The 14,951-nt window shown below is 41.5% G+C and overlaps 2 protein-coding genes across 3 annotated transcripts; one reads left to right on the top strand and one right to left on the bottom strand.

The window, feature by feature from the left end:
- Nucleotides 1–287: 287 nt before the first annotated feature.
- Nucleotides 288–4,435, bottom strand: LOC139620063 (uncharacterized). 2 transcript variants are annotated; one of them, XM_071475218.1, is made up of 4 exons: nt 4,077–4,435; nt 2,965–3,108; nt 2,162–2,380; nt 288–2,066 (listed from the first exon to the last, which is right to left on the bottom strand). In XM_071475218.1, exons 1-4 carry the CDS (start codon nt 4,087–4,089, stop codon nt 1,930–1,932), a joined length of 513 nt encoding a protein of 170 aa, XP_071331319.1. In that variant the 5' UTR covers nt 4,090–4,435; the 3' UTR covers nt 288–1,929. The 2 variants fall into 2 exon arrangements, with proteins under 2 accessions (XP_071331319.1, XP_071331320.1); XM_071475219.1 differs by having other exon boundaries at nt 1,792–2,066; nt 2,965–3,105; nt 4,077–4,236.
- A 1,477-nt stretch (nt 4,436–5,912) lies between these two features.
- On the top strand, nt 5,913–14,676 carry amt (aminomethyltransferase). The gene is made up of 9 exons (XM_071475217.1): nt 5,913–6,176; nt 7,437–7,604; nt 7,763–7,843; nt 8,678–8,809; nt 8,909–8,987; nt 9,401–9,546; nt 11,470–11,650; nt 12,305–12,460; nt 13,162–14,676. Exons 1-9 carry the CDS (start codon nt 6,042–6,044, stop codon nt 13,335–13,337), a joined length of 1,254 nt encoding a protein of 417 aa, XP_071331318.1. The 5' UTR covers nt 5,913–6,041; the 3' UTR covers nt 13,338–14,676.
- Nucleotides 14,677–14,951: the final 275 nt, after the last annotated feature.

The raw sequence follows: 14,951 nt of genomic DNA, 5'->3' as shown, positions 1-14,951 counted from the left end.
TTTCCCACAGGAAACAATGGCTGAGCTTAGGGAAATAAAGTGAAAAATGAATGTGAAAATCTGTTTAAACCCACACCTGCACATAGTTATTGAACAGTTACATTTCAAATTACTATATATCAAGTACCCACAGCTAATATTAGGGGGGAAAGTCATCAATCTTTTTTCTTTTCTTTTAAAGAACGTAACAGTAATGCTAACAGGCCAACAAATACATCTTTAAGAGACAAGATAAATTCTAATTGTCCAGTAGCTTATTCATGTGTTTAGTAAAGAAATCAATACTGTCTGCTTTAAGACATTTAATGACAGCACAGAAAAGAACATCTGGTACGTCTTTTTAAAGATGGTGTGTCATTTAAAGTGACAACAGTTTAAAGCCACTCATTATTTTGAGCAATAATAATTAGTTTGCTGAAACGGGGTTTGGCTCATTGTGTCCAAACTGCGCACACAGTCAAAATGAGACAGAGCACTTGGAGCTGAACATCTCAGCTCTACGTCAAAATGAAACTCTGCAGTCACGACCTGAGAGTCCTTTTTCAAGATGATCATTTCAATTATTCTTTCAAAGCAGCAATAACACACTGATGAACTTAACACAAACCAAAGTCTTTACAACTTTGCATATATTTTTTGAATTTTGTTTCACACAACACAAAATTAGAAAATATTCAGAAAACAGCTCCTTTTGCAGAACAGAAGAATTTACAGGCTGCAGCTGCACCAACGTCCAGGACTCTGTGACAGAAAATGTACACATCCTGCTTTTTCTGAGTGAATGCGTTGGCAACGCTGCATAATTTCCTGCTGCACTTGCACATACTCATAGTGAAGGTCCTGGAATCTAACACAAGAACATCAAAACTTTATTACTTGCACTTCACAGCAGGAGCATAGCCCTAATATATTTGGGCTACAGTGTATTGTACTGTGATGCAGAATTGAGTACGGCAGTTACAAAGGTAACACTCTGGTGGAAAGGTGAAGACCTGTTCCTGCTCCGGTCTAGATGGCTGCATTATGGATGCCAACGTGTAGCGACTGAGGTCGTGCTGGACTCTGCCCAGCCACCATAAATCACAATTCACTGCACTTTAATGGAGCACTTTGTGAGCTTTGCTGTTGCTACACAGCCAACATTAGCATTAACAGCTGTTTACCAACCAGTCTTGACAAGAACAGGTGTTGTGTTAATAGAGTGCTGCAGGAATGAGTCCTAAAACCCGGAAATTAGTGAGCGCTTTAACACCCCCAGTCACCTCATCCTGAAATCTGTGGGTTTTTTGAATGTGTTTTTGGTTAGATGGCTGAAATAAGGTTTGTGTTTAACACAAGCTCAAGACATTTTTAAATATAAAATAAATAAAACACATCAGTAAATACCCCAGACCCCAGAAGCTGTTGCTGACAAGTGGCTAAATGAGGCAGCAGAGGTTGTTGGGGACGTTAAACGTCATCAGGTCAGTCCACCTTTACAGCCTTGATGTGTTTATACTTGCTCTTCAGCAAACTGTTACTAACTTTGTCAGAGGACAGGCTTTTGCGGAAGAGCTCAAGTCATGTGACTGTGGTATAGTTTGTTTATAGCCTAACATTAGCTTTTTACTGCTGGTGATTGCTTTTAGGCTTCAAAAATGATAAAAGTGGTTAAGATTATCCTGCTGAACAAAATGTGTCAGTATCATAAACTTTTGTTTGAGTTTATTTTGTTTATTTTCTGCAGTGATCGAGAAGCCCATGTAAAAATCCCATTGGCTTTTAATGGAGGGATGCTAACATCCAGCTTAGCCTACAAAAACACCTCCTCCCTGCAGCGCTCTATGCTAATGTTGGCTGTGTAGCAATAGCAAAAATCTAAAGCATCTCATGTTTTTATTAAAGTGTACATTATGTATGTGCATGTCTAGTCTTCTGTGCACATCTTCCTCATGTCCCTCCTCTCATCACTGTCAGGTTGTGTCTCAGTGCCTGCAGTTCTTGGATCAGTGAAGACAGCTCTGCGGCCGCCGCCTCTTTCTCCCTCACTGCCTCAGTCAGCAGCTGGATTGCGCCGCCCTGCTGGACTGGAGAAGGAACAGACAGAAACATACTGTCAGTAATCACAGGTCCAGGACAGATCGGGGGGGACAAATGAAAATGAATGCATAAGATATCTCACCCAAAAAGTAGAAGATGAGTAACACTGTGAGCAGGAGCAGAGTGATGATAGCGCAGCCCATGGCGTAGGCCCGCGATGAGCTGGGTGTCAACATGTCCTGCAGACGGCTCTGCCATTTGCTGCTGACCAGACGGCCTCTTTGACTGGCGGCCGCCATGTCCGCTGTGCAGAGGTTCCCGTTTGGAGAAGGTGTGTAAGCAGGACGAGGAGGCCTCATCCCTGAAATCACACACAGCGCAGTCCCTCAGTGTCAGAGTGTGGTTTGTAGTGTGTTTGTGTGTAGACGTTTGAGGTTGTGTTTGAAGTGTGTGTATCTATGTTGTTGTTGTGTTCGAGGTGAGTGTACCTGTGTAACTGTGTATGAGGTGTGTATTTAACTTTGTGGCTGTGTTTTAGGTGTGTGTGTCTTTGAGACCCAGTTCGGGGAGTGTGTTTGTGTGTACATTTGTGGTCGTGTTCAGGATGTGTGTGTTAACCTTTGTGGTACTGTTTGGGGTGTTTGTTTACCATTGTGGTTGTGGTTTTGTAGCATGTGTGTGTTTGTATGTTTGTATCTGTGTTCAGGCTGTACTGTGTGTGTGTGTGTGTGTACCTTTGAGGTTGCACTGCACAAAATACCCCAGAATCCAGAGATGTAGTTGCCCAGATATTTCCAACTATGACCCATATATAAGCATTGTAAGATGTCATATCAAAAAAATCTCCAGATATGATCCAGATTCTTGCAAGAACCTAAAGAAGACATCTCTGGATTGTTGCAGTTTTGGCGCAGTGTTGTGTTCAGAGACAGAGTGTGTGTGCACCTTTGTGGCTGTGTTCATGGTGCGTTCGGTGGAGATCATTGATGGAGTCCACAGAATGAAGCTCGATCTCGGTCAGATCTCTGTCACTGACCCTGTAGAGCTGAGGGGTGGTCTGGGAGGAAGGAGGCCTTGACATCTCGCCTCCTCGAAAGGGAAAATTCAGGATGAAAAGAGAGCACTCAACTAGCCAACACCTCTCTCCTCGTAAAAATATCTGGAAGGTGTATATTCTATCTAAAAATGTGCTATAGTACTTATTTGAATACTATAAGGTGTCATCAGTGAACAGCTCGTAGCACAGTACGGTCCAATGAGTGGATCTGGAAAATATGTCCAGTCATGATCAGTTTATCAGTACAAACATTTTGATTGATCAACTGAGATACTGTTTGAGGGAATAACCTAGATACAGACTTCAGGTTACAGACTGTAAACGGCTAGTTTGCAATTTATAATTAAAAATTTGCTCCTATTCACTTGCATCTGAAGATAATTTAAAACCAAGAGGCAAAGTAAAAGCAAGAGCTGAGTGATTTATTAAGATCAGGCAGCTGTTTATGATGTGTTGATAGTACACAGTCAGATCTGTCTAACCCTGTGGTCATTTACTTGTCTCAGATCAGTAAATTCTATCCGCAGGTGGCTATAGGGCTAATTGCCATTTTGTCACTGCTATTGGAACCTAGTTTCCTGTGATTTAAGGAGATAATTAATAGAGATGGGCGTATGGTGGGTAACCTGAGAAAGTGGTGGAGAACGGTTGTAAAGAAAATATCCTGCAGTAAAATAAAAATGGGGCTGTAGGTCATCCTGAGTGGACGTATCACGAGAGGGAGAACAGATCAGATTGGCTTCTATTTGAAGATAAAACAAACAGGTCGTGTGAGTTGTTGATTTATCAGAGCTATTATTAGAGCTGGATGTCAAACCCATAAAGGCACAAAGCTGCTGGGACTTGAATCAAGGGCCAAAGGACGGGACTGGCTGCTAACTAATGACTAACTGACTGAATGAATGGATGATTAACTTTATTACTGCCTGGCTGCCTGATTTACAGCCTACCTGACTGTACTCAAGACAGCCCAGATAAAGCAGGCTCTCCTCTCACTTACCTTCTGTCACCATGAGTAAGAGCTGATTTGATGTGTGTCTGCTTGTTTGTTCTTGTCTGTCGCTTCTCTTGTTAACCAGTCAGACACTCGATGGCCGAGTCATGTGCCTGCACCCACAGGAGCAGCAACACGAAGTCTAAATATCCACACGTGACATCCAGGAGCCACGCACTGACAAAAGTAATCCCATCGGACTCAGATTACACTCCAACAATGAAAAAGTGAGTCCAGGAAAATCCCACATGTATGGAAACAATGGGAACCTCCAGGTTTCGCCTCAGGGTGCTGCTCCACGGAAGTGTGTGTCACTGAGCAGCTGTGGGACACCCCAGTGCCAGCCCCTTATACTAACTATGTTTGTGTGCTAGGTAGAGAGAGTTAGAGACACGGAGAGAGAGGGGAAGTCTTCTCAGCCCCATTACCCCCCTCCAAACATGCACACGCCCCAACCCTGCAGGCCCCGACACCTAAAATAGCAGCAAAGACATGGGGGTATTAATAGTTTCTCAGGCCAAAGGATGACTCAGTGAGGGCATGGTGGGATACACAAGGATAAGCACACACACAAATACTCACATAGACAAATGTCACTATAATGTCACTGTATGTATGATGTATATACAAGTTTTTTTTTTCATACTTGATAACACTCGATCCAGCAGTTGTCGAGATGAAGTGGTGGACTGACTGTCCAACATAGATCCACGACTGAAGATTAGGATGAGACAAATGAGACATGAAACATTTTGTAGAAAAATGTGAACAAATACAATGTGCAACAGGCAGAAGAAGCAGAATGAGTGGAAGTGAAATTCAGGCTCAAATGAACAGAAAATAAATTAGTGTAATACACTTGCGTGACTAAGTCAGTGCATAGTGATTCCCCTTTGGCAGATATCACAGGTGGCAAACACTATATGTGGCAGTTATGAGTCTTTCTAGTCTTGATTAAGGAATTTTCACCCACTCTTCCTGCAGATCACTTCAAATATCTGAGGTGATTTTAGACACACAATGTTTAAGCTCTACTCACAGCTTTACGCTGGTGTTCAGCTCAGAGGACTGTGAGTGCTGTTAGGCTCTGCTTTGGATCATTGTCCCGTCTCTTTTCAGCGTCACGGCCTTGACTAACTGCAGGGCATCTGATCCAGACTTGTGCTGACATTTAGTAGAATTTATTCTCAGTTTAGTTCATTTATTCATTTAATAGAGTCACTGCAATTTAACATAGTTCAAACAGAGCATGAGGCTGATGAGCATGATGTTTCCTGTGCCACTGGCTGCCTCACAAACCCAGTGCTTTATATTTCCACCCCCAATTATTAACAGTTACATACATGTATTTACTTATTTTGTAATATGTAATTTGCCCAGTGGAGGCCAAACTCTTGCATAGTCATACTGTTTTATGTCATACACTGGGGTTTGTTTAAGAAAACACTGTTTCAGACAATAATAAATAATAAAATTGATTTGTTTCTGTAGAAAAATCACAAGTTTGAAGATAAAGGTAAAGAACAGAAGGGTACTGAGTTTCATTTCTGGCTACAGCATGAGGAGGCTGCCAATGTGTGCTGATTTTAATAAAAGATTTTTAAAAAGTTATGTTTTTTTTAGATATACTGTGCATCACCCTCACAGGCCATGCAAAAAATAAATAAATCTTTATTAAGATGAAGTTACTGTTTGACTCATTCCTGTTGGGCTTAAAATCACCATTTATTTGGAGTCCAGTGCTTATTTGCACCACATGAAGGGCACAGGGCAAACAGCCTCGTGGACTACATTTCCCACAAGCCTTTGCTCGTCCCTTCAGTCGCTGCCTTCCATGTGTTTTTGCCAGGAGAGCAGGAATTCCACAGTGTGGAGTCCGCAGAGTTCAGTGGCACAGCGGAAGTGTTTCCCCGCCAGGAGCACCGGGGCTGCGTGTGTGTGCGAGACTTCAGCGGGGACTCAGGCGGCAGGATGTGGGCTCGGCTGCTGGCTGGGGTCGGGACTTCGGGGCTCGGGTTCCGGGCTTCCAGAGACGGGCTGCTGCGGGTCGCTGGAGCGGGATGCGCGGGCAGGAGGCAGCAGCAGAGGCAGGCTTCAGGCGCAGAGGTGAGTGTCGCTGGACGGGGCTCCTCCACGGCCCCGCCCCGGATTTCTGACTGGAAGACGGAGGAAAATAATCTGACTGTGCTCTGAGTGGGTTTGAAGTTTCTAGGAAGCAGTACAGAGGATGTCGGGGCTGTTTTTATATTTGAAGTTTAGTCCAGAAAACCTCGGTGCTTTTTACAATAACATCAGTGTGTCACAGTAGCAGTCAGTTCATGCAGATATAATGTACCCCCCCCCCCCAACCCTCCCCCCTGCTCAGTTCACTGAGCTGCACAAGATGATTTTATTAAAACCACGAGTGACTGACTCCACAGCCCTGCAGACCTCAGCTGCCTGAGCCTCCTGAGGTCTCTGAAGTGTGACCTCAGCCATTCATCCAGTCATTCACTGAGCAGGTCATGAATGAAATAATGTCAGAAATGAGTGAAACAGTTTATTTATCTGCTCAGACGTTGTTCACATTTGCGGGAAACTTTTTTACCCCTGAACTATCAGTCAGATATAATATATCAGCTGAGCTTTTATCTTTCAATGTTGCACAAAGCAAAAGGCGTGAAAAGACTAAAGTCCTCACCATGTGGACAGACCTAATCTGTAGTCGTCCACTAAATGAGTGTGTGTGTCCATGTGTGTGTGTGTGTGTGCGCGTTAGAACCACAACAACCCACCTCTCTTCTGTTCATTCAAAGTAATAGCTGACTTTGGACTTGCACAATTTTGCAAAAAGCAGTTGAGTCTTATGTAAAGTGCTAACACACTCCGTCCCATAATGCACCGCAGCTGTTGCACTGATAAGCCCCCTTCACTGGCTGGTTCAAAGGTCAGAAGTCAGGGTATAAAGAACAGAGTACAGGAGCGCAGAAAATAACTGACCTGTCATTCTGACATTTGACTATATATTTAATATATATGTGCTGTTATGTCTCTCATCACAGTCATACTGAACAAGTTTTCTTAGTCTCACTGCAAAAGATTTGACCATGTTTTTTCAGTGGACATCTGCTGGATTTTTTTGGCACTAAATAGAAACATTCCCTTTTCTTCTAGAGCAGAGATAAAACCTTCACCGTTCCCACACTGGCAAATCGATGGACAGATAGATAAATAATATTAGAAACAAGTCAAGGGAAAAATCAAAACTTTCCAAACGTGCTTTTTCTCCTCACCACTAGTTCGTGCATCCTCCTTGTAAAGGAGGAAACTTGAATCCCCGTGTCTCTGTTATTCTGGACGCTCAGCATAGTGTTTTCTTTTTCCCAGGCTACCTTGAAGAAGACGCCGCTGTTTGACTTCCACAGAGAGCATGGAGGAAAGATGGTGGAGTTTGCAGGCTGGGCTATGCCTGTCCAGTACAAAGACAGTCACATCGCCTCGCACATGCACACCAGGGAGCACTGCTCCATCTTCGACGTCAGCCACATGCTGCAGGTGAGACGAGCGCAGAACCGCCCCATGCAGACAGATGCATGCACGTCTGGACCCTGGTTAGCTGAAACATATGTGCAAACCTGCATATCACATATGCAGACACACACACTGCTCACGTTTCTGTATTTAATCACATCCTTGTTGTTTTTCACTGTCAGACCAAAGTCCACGGCAAAGACAGGGTGAAGTTCATGGAGTCTCTGGTGGTTGCAGATATCGCAGAACTCAAGGACAACCAGGTGAGACGAAGGATTCTTTCACCACGAACCTGCTTCACCTGATTATCCAGCTGTAACACAAACACTGACTTTTATCACCAACTTGTGAGCATAGAGTATTTACACATCCAGCAGATACAGGGTGGTGTTTTCGCCCACCTGGCTAAAGTGAGTATTTGTTCTCCTTTTAGCTCTTTTTTTTGGGTCTCCACTACCTCTTGAGGCAAACATCTGTGTCTACAGCTGCTAAGTGCTTCACTGTTTTCACCAGGTTGTTGCTAACTGTGTCTGCCGTGAGGCTGCGAAACCAAAGTTGTGTAAGTCTTCATAAAGTTGAGGGCCAGGGCAGAACGGGTGATAATTCTCTGTGGGTTCATCACCATGATTAGCCTCTTTCATATACAAATAGTCATGGGATCCATTATTAATATAAAAATATTGATTGATTGTCTCAGTTTGGCTCAGTTTAGTCTTGACGCTGCGTTTTGAGCTGCATTCAGTTTCTTAGCTGAATTTACAGCTTGATTTTTGTAGGTTTTTACCAGTTTCCATCAACAAATACCTTTTTTTTTTTTTTTAAACAAGCAGCTTGACAAGAACAGTTTGTTCAGCCAGGTCCTGTAAGGACAGCTCACACTGCTTCATGGAGCAGAAAGTGATGAGAAAATGGAGCCATGATATCTGTAATTGTAATTAAATTATCACACAGGGTTTATATGATAGACACAATATCTCAGTAACGCCTCGATGGACACCTTGACTCCAGCATGAACTGATTAGGTTTTGGTGGTCAAAGATCAGAGGTCAAGGTCGTGGTGACCTCACTAAAGACGTTTTTGCCCCCCACCCCCACAGGGTACGTTGTCCCTCTTCACCACTGAGAAAGGCGGGATCATCGACGACCTCATAGTGACAAAGACAGACCAGGGTTACCTCTACGTCGTCTCCAACGCTGGCTGCGCCGACAAGGACTCGGCTCATATGAAGGTAAATACAGACGGAGAGTGTAGATTGACAGGTCTGGATCCAGGCTGACTGAAAGTGTCTGAGTGTGTGTGTGTGTGTGTGTGTGTGTTTTGTCTATAGGCCAGACTGGCAGAGTTCAAAGCTGCAGGGCTTGATGTGGATCTGGAGTTCCTTGATGAAGCTCTGATTGCTCTGCAAGGTAAAATATACTGTGGGCTTCATTTTCCTTTCTCCCTCCTTCACACCCATATTCTGTTCTTCCTTCCCTCATTTCCTCATTTCTTTCTTTATTTCTTTCCTCCCTCGTGTTATCAGATCTTTCTTTACCTTCTGCCTTTCTCTCCCTCTCTTCTTTTCCTCCCTCTATTTTGCTTTCTATTCATTTCATTCTTTTATCCACTTCTAGCTTGATGAGCTCAGATGATTTCGCTGTTTTTCTTCTTGTCTTTGTCAGTTTTCTGTTCTCTTGCTCGGTTTCTTTCTGCACCGCTTCATTTCACTCTTTCCTCTTTGTTAATTGACTGTTTCTCCTCCTGTGTGTGTGTGTGTGTGTGTGAGCTCCGCCCCCCATGTCTTAGATTATGTCATAATGAATTAGCCGTGTGTTGCCAGGTCCGTCCATGTCACGAGTGCTCCAGGGGGGGCTGAAGGAGGACCTGAGTAAGCTGACCTTCATGACCTCCACCCTGGCCACTGTGTTTGGTGTTCCAGGCTGCAGGGTCACTCGCTGTGGATACACTGGAGAGGACGGGGTGGAGGTGAGGCTCTTTCCTCCTTTTCTTTTTTGATATTGGATAAATAAATCTGCTCTGACACAGACAAAAATTTATATTTTTCGTTTTTTTGTTGTTAATTTCTCACATTTTAACATGGGTACATGATGTGCAGATTTTTCCTCAGGCCTTTTCAAAATCTGATTTATTGTGTCTGTCACTTTGATCATATGGACACAGAAAATATTCATGTGGAGTTGAGTGGCAGGTGTCTGTTAAAATCATAAAACGTGTGTAAGATACAGAATATTAAACAGCAGGTTCACCATTACGTTTGTATCTCTGGATACTTATTCTTTTATTATTGCTTAGACACAGTAGACAACGTGTCGAGGAACAAGACTCTATACCCTCAAGAGTCTACAGGCTAGTGATGAGGTTGTACTGTAGGTAAATGCTAATATTAGCATGCTAACAATGGCAATGTGAACATGTACGAACATGTAAGAGGTATAATGTTGACCATGTTCCCCATCTTTGTGTCACACTTTAGCATGCTAACATGCTAAACACAAAGAAATTAATATTTTGACCTGATGGTGGTGCTAGATGAAAAGTTAAGGTCTCATTAAAGTTACAACATATCATTCTGAAGTGGACATGAAGTAAACATACACAAGATGCTGCTGGTGTAGCTAATACAAAGTCTGATGTATAATCACTTTATGTCTACAAAGACGAGAGCTGCAGCTAATGTTTATCTTCATTACTGATTAATCTGCCAATTATTTTTTCATTTTATTTGATCTTTAATCTTTTTGTCTATAAAATGTCAGAAGGTAGTGAAAAATGTCCTCCCACAGTCCAGCTGTCCAAAACCTAAAGATACTGAATGAACTCTCAGGTATGACAGAGAAAAACATACAGTCCTCATGTTTGAGCAGCTGGAACCAGCAAAGCTTTGGCTTTTTGTCAAATATGTTTTATTGGTCCAAAGAAAGTTGCACATACAGTAAACTGTTGTATCAGTGCTCATTTTCATAGCAAGAAAGGATTCTAAGATTATATTAATGTACACTCACAGGTATAAAACAGATGATATAATGGTACAAGGTATTATCCAAGATAGACAATTGAAAAAAACAGAACAAAATAAATAAATAAGTGAACAAATAATTAAATACTTAAACTACATGAAGACATTTTTCTTAATGAATTATTGAAATGATTATTTATCAAAATATTTGCAGGTGAATTTTCTGTTGATTGACTGATCGATTAACTGACTAATAGCTGAATGAAAACACGAGCAGGAACTGTAAGGACGGTCACTGTCTGTTTGTGTTTGGGAGTTAACTTGTGATTTACAAGGAAAATGTTTCTTTGTAGTATTTAGCCAACTTAACCTTATTCCCCTTTTGTCGTAACTCTGTTAACATAGTGATATGTCCCTCGGTATCACCGTGAAACACTCTCCAAATGTTCTGTTTGTGAGAAACTGGCCTGATTCCAAATGAATGTTTTACTACATGACTTGATTTAATTTTTTCCTCTCTCTCTCCATCGACCCACTCTGCCGGACCTCTGTGTACAACAGGATGTATGTGGGTGGGTCTCTCTAGCAGAGGGATAGTGGGAGTTTGCTTCTCTTTATCTGTTTTTCTTCCACATTCACTCATCTCTCCATTACTCTTTCCCTCAGTGCTAAGATTCACTCCATGTTTTTGTTCCATGAACATTTAAAATTCTGCAAAAATAAGATGCTAATTAATTCTCTTAAATAAAAAAAAATGTGAAACAGGCTTCAGCATAATTAGTAAAATCTAAAAATAGACTGACTTCACACTTATTTCCATCATCTGTTAAATATCTTTATTTATATATGTATCTGTTATTGCTGATGAGGTAAAATTAGCTGTTTCCTGTTTGTTATTAGCACTGAAGCTTCCTCTCGTCTCTGTGTCTCAGATCTCCGTCCCTCAGTCCAGAGTGGTGGAGCTGACAGAGAAGCTGCTGGGTAACAGCGAGGTGAAGCTGGCCGGTCTGGGCGCCAGGGACAGCCTGAGGCTGGAGGCGGGGCTTTGTCTCTATGGCAACGACATAGATGAGACCACCACACCTGTGGAGGCCACCCTAGTCTGGACCATAGGTGAGGTTTTATTGTAAAAGTTTGTGGTGGAACAGGTGACAGTTTTACAGATACACATTAATACATGACTCTCAGAGACTTTACCATGTGGTCCAAAAACCTGACAATGTAAAGTGAGGGGGGGGCTAAAATGGTTTTTAATTCAGTAATTTAATTTTGTATTTTAAGATCATATTGCTGTTCATGTTCCCCTAAATTAAGATTTAAATCCACCTCCATTCATTCTCCTCCGTAATAAATTACATTATTGTGTTAAAGCCCCTATGTGTAGAATGCGATTGTAATATTTTTCTAACTCTTGTAATGACATGACAAAGTTGGTTAATAGAGAAATAAGACAGTCCTGGTGAAAATCTGTGCAGCTAATTTCAGCCCATTTGTCTCAGCAGTCAGTGGCTCTGCTGGTGGAGAGTAGCAGCATCACGTGTCTCTCTGGTGTCTTTTCTTATGATAGGAGATGTCCAAGTCAGAAATTTTGAAATTCTGCAAAAGAGTATTGATGAACACTTGAACTTTTACTTCAGATGTAAGAAGAAGAAGAATAATTTTCATCAAACCTGGCCAAACAAAAAAAGTTCAGGCATCCCTGTATGTGTGTATCTAGTTCAGTCTGTTCTTTGTATTAACTCCATAGCTTTGTCCTCTCACACACAGGAAAGCGTCGGCGTCAGACCAAGGATTTCCCCGGTGCTGACATCATCGTACCCCAGATCAAAGCCAAGACAGCCAGGAAGAGAATCGGTCTGGTGTCCACCGGCCCCCCGGTCAGACAGCACACACCCATTCTCAGCCCTGACGGAAAGGTTATAGGTGAGGAGCGGTGGATTGGAGAGAGCTGTGGTACCTCTGTATTGAATGAGCAGTGATGCTAGCAACAGTATGGCAAACAAATAATCACTGCTGGAGATAACATGAAATAAAGTTAACAGCATCTCTCGATAAAAGAAGTTTCAAACCAAGTTTGACACTTGTTTATTTCGTAAAATCTAAAAAGAAAACCCCAAAAAAACATAGAGGGGCACCAAGAGAGCGCAAGGCCAAGGCCAAACAACATACACCAGACTTCAGAGAAAAATAGTAAATGATCTGGATCTGACCCTGACCTGTGCCCCATCCCTGCACTGAATTTGGTGCAAATCAGTTCAGTACTTTTTGTGTAATCCTGCTGACAAAGAAACAGACACGGGTGAAAACATTACAATATATTTTACTATTACTTACTTACTAAACTTTTATATTTTTGTTACATATTGTCATGTTCTTTTTCATGCATAAGCCATACTGTGATATACTGAAAGAAATTCATTTCAAGCCGGTCCCAGCATTTAGTGATTAAAGAACGAAAGCACTGAGTGAGTCAGTCAGTGAATGAATGAGTGAATGTAAAAACCAAGCAAACTATCAAGTAGATGAACAGGTCTGTCAGCAAACATAACATTTCTGTATATTAAGAGAGTTTCTCTGAAGGTGTAGCCAGACAGGAAAGACCTATTCTGTGCTGTTTTATTTAGGTGAGGTGACCAGCGGCTGCCCCTCTCCCTGCCTGAAAAAGAACGTTGCCATGGGTTACGTGGATGCAGCGTTCGCTAAAAACGGAACAGCCATCCAGGTCGAGGTCAGGAAGAAAGCAGTGCCGGCCACTGTCAGCAAGATGCCCTTCTACCCCACCAACTACTACTCTGGATAGGAGGGACACACACACACACACACACACACACACACACAGGATCATTCCACCACTCTGTCCCTTGTTCACCTATGTCGCCCCCCACTGTTTACCTCCAGAAGGGCAGCACCAATGGAAGAGAGAAAAGTCTAAAATACAGGAAAGAAAAAAATCCCACACAGCGCGCTGGTCTAATGTGATCGGTCACTTTCATCGAGAGTTTGCATCACAGACACTAAATCTGAGACACTCACATGTTAAATGTAAAACCAATTACTTTATGCAGGACCTTAAACAGAAGACTCACTCTACATACAGCAGTCAGTATTCTCCCTGTGTGTGTTAAAGATACGCAGAGTACAGTAACACGGTTTCACCTGTGGATGGATGTGTAGCGAGACATGAGTAATCTACAGGTGAGATGCATGGAATAAATTACAAGCAGTATTGTTGAGTCTGAGGATGAAGTATGAGCCTAGATGCTCTGTTAACATAGACCAAGGTCTGTTTTTGTTTTTCTGTTTTATAAACTGAATCAACTTACTGCACTTTCTAAGACTAAGACTAAAGATCCATTAAACACAAGTATTTAATTAACTTTTGTTGTTATTAATATAGGTTTTGCTAATGAAACATGGTATCATTTCATCTGTCACTGCTGGACCAAAACAAAAAAATCCAAATTATTCTTTTGATGTTAAATGACTGCATCTCTGCATTTTAGTTTTTTAAGGTCTTGTAAATATCACACAGCCAAATTTCCATTAATATTATTGTTAGTCTTAAACAGCTTGATTAGGGAGGTCACACAGGGTCAGCTCAGAATCCTGCCAACACAAAATGAAATGTGTTAATTAACACAAACACGTGAGTCCAGTTTGTGGAATTGGTATTTGTGTTAATTAGCAGACTTGTTTTGGGGGATTTTGAGGGAATACTGGTTCGCCCTGTTGATATGGTCAATAACCTGATCTCCTCATCAGAAAACTTAGCCAGTTTCTAAGACTGTTAATAACACAGTGAACCCTTAAAGAGAAGTTTACACTACACGTGGTACAATGATAGTCTAATTTTAAAATGTGTTAATTGTCATTATGTGTGTTCTGTCTGACTACTGATGAAATGTAATTTCTTCATTACACTAGGACACTGTCTAGGACTTTTTGTGAAGCTCTGTATTGTTATATTGAAATAATAACATACTAATTTTAGAAATAATACTACTGCTTTATACATAGTCTTGAAGGTGCACTGTGTGGACTCTAATATTTAGGTGAATGTTTAAAAAAAAAAAACCTTTTAAAATTTTTTTATCTGATTAGAAAATGTCTTTTCTTTAATAAAGGAGATGTTCTCTTCATTTGCCTGTGACTTGCTGTTATTTTATATAAAATATATTGCATAAAGCTATTAATGTTTTGTATTCATGAAATTATTCTTTATATTACTATGGTCACTCAGTCTGGTAATCTTTTGATTAAAAATAATTCTGTCTGTGTCTGACTTTGCCCTAAATTCTAAATTTTAAACGCTCAAAATGCTGCTTTTACTTTCTATTTCAAAAATAAGTGACATAATTTTGTTTTAGATCACAGAATCAACAATCTGAGTCGTCAGTGTATTTTCAATATATTG

This window comes from Trachinotus anak, unplaced genomic scaffold (genome assembly GCF_046630095.1).
Source record: "Trachinotus anak isolate AG129_WGS33_773 ecotype Australia unplaced genomic scaffold, CSIRO_AGI_Tana_v1 ptg000004l, whole genome shotgun sequence".
Taxonomy (NCBI): Eukaryota; Metazoa; Chordata; class Actinopteri; order Carangiformes; family Carangidae; genus Trachinotus; species Trachinotus anak.
This window is presented reverse-complemented; position numbering and strand designations above follow the sequence as displayed.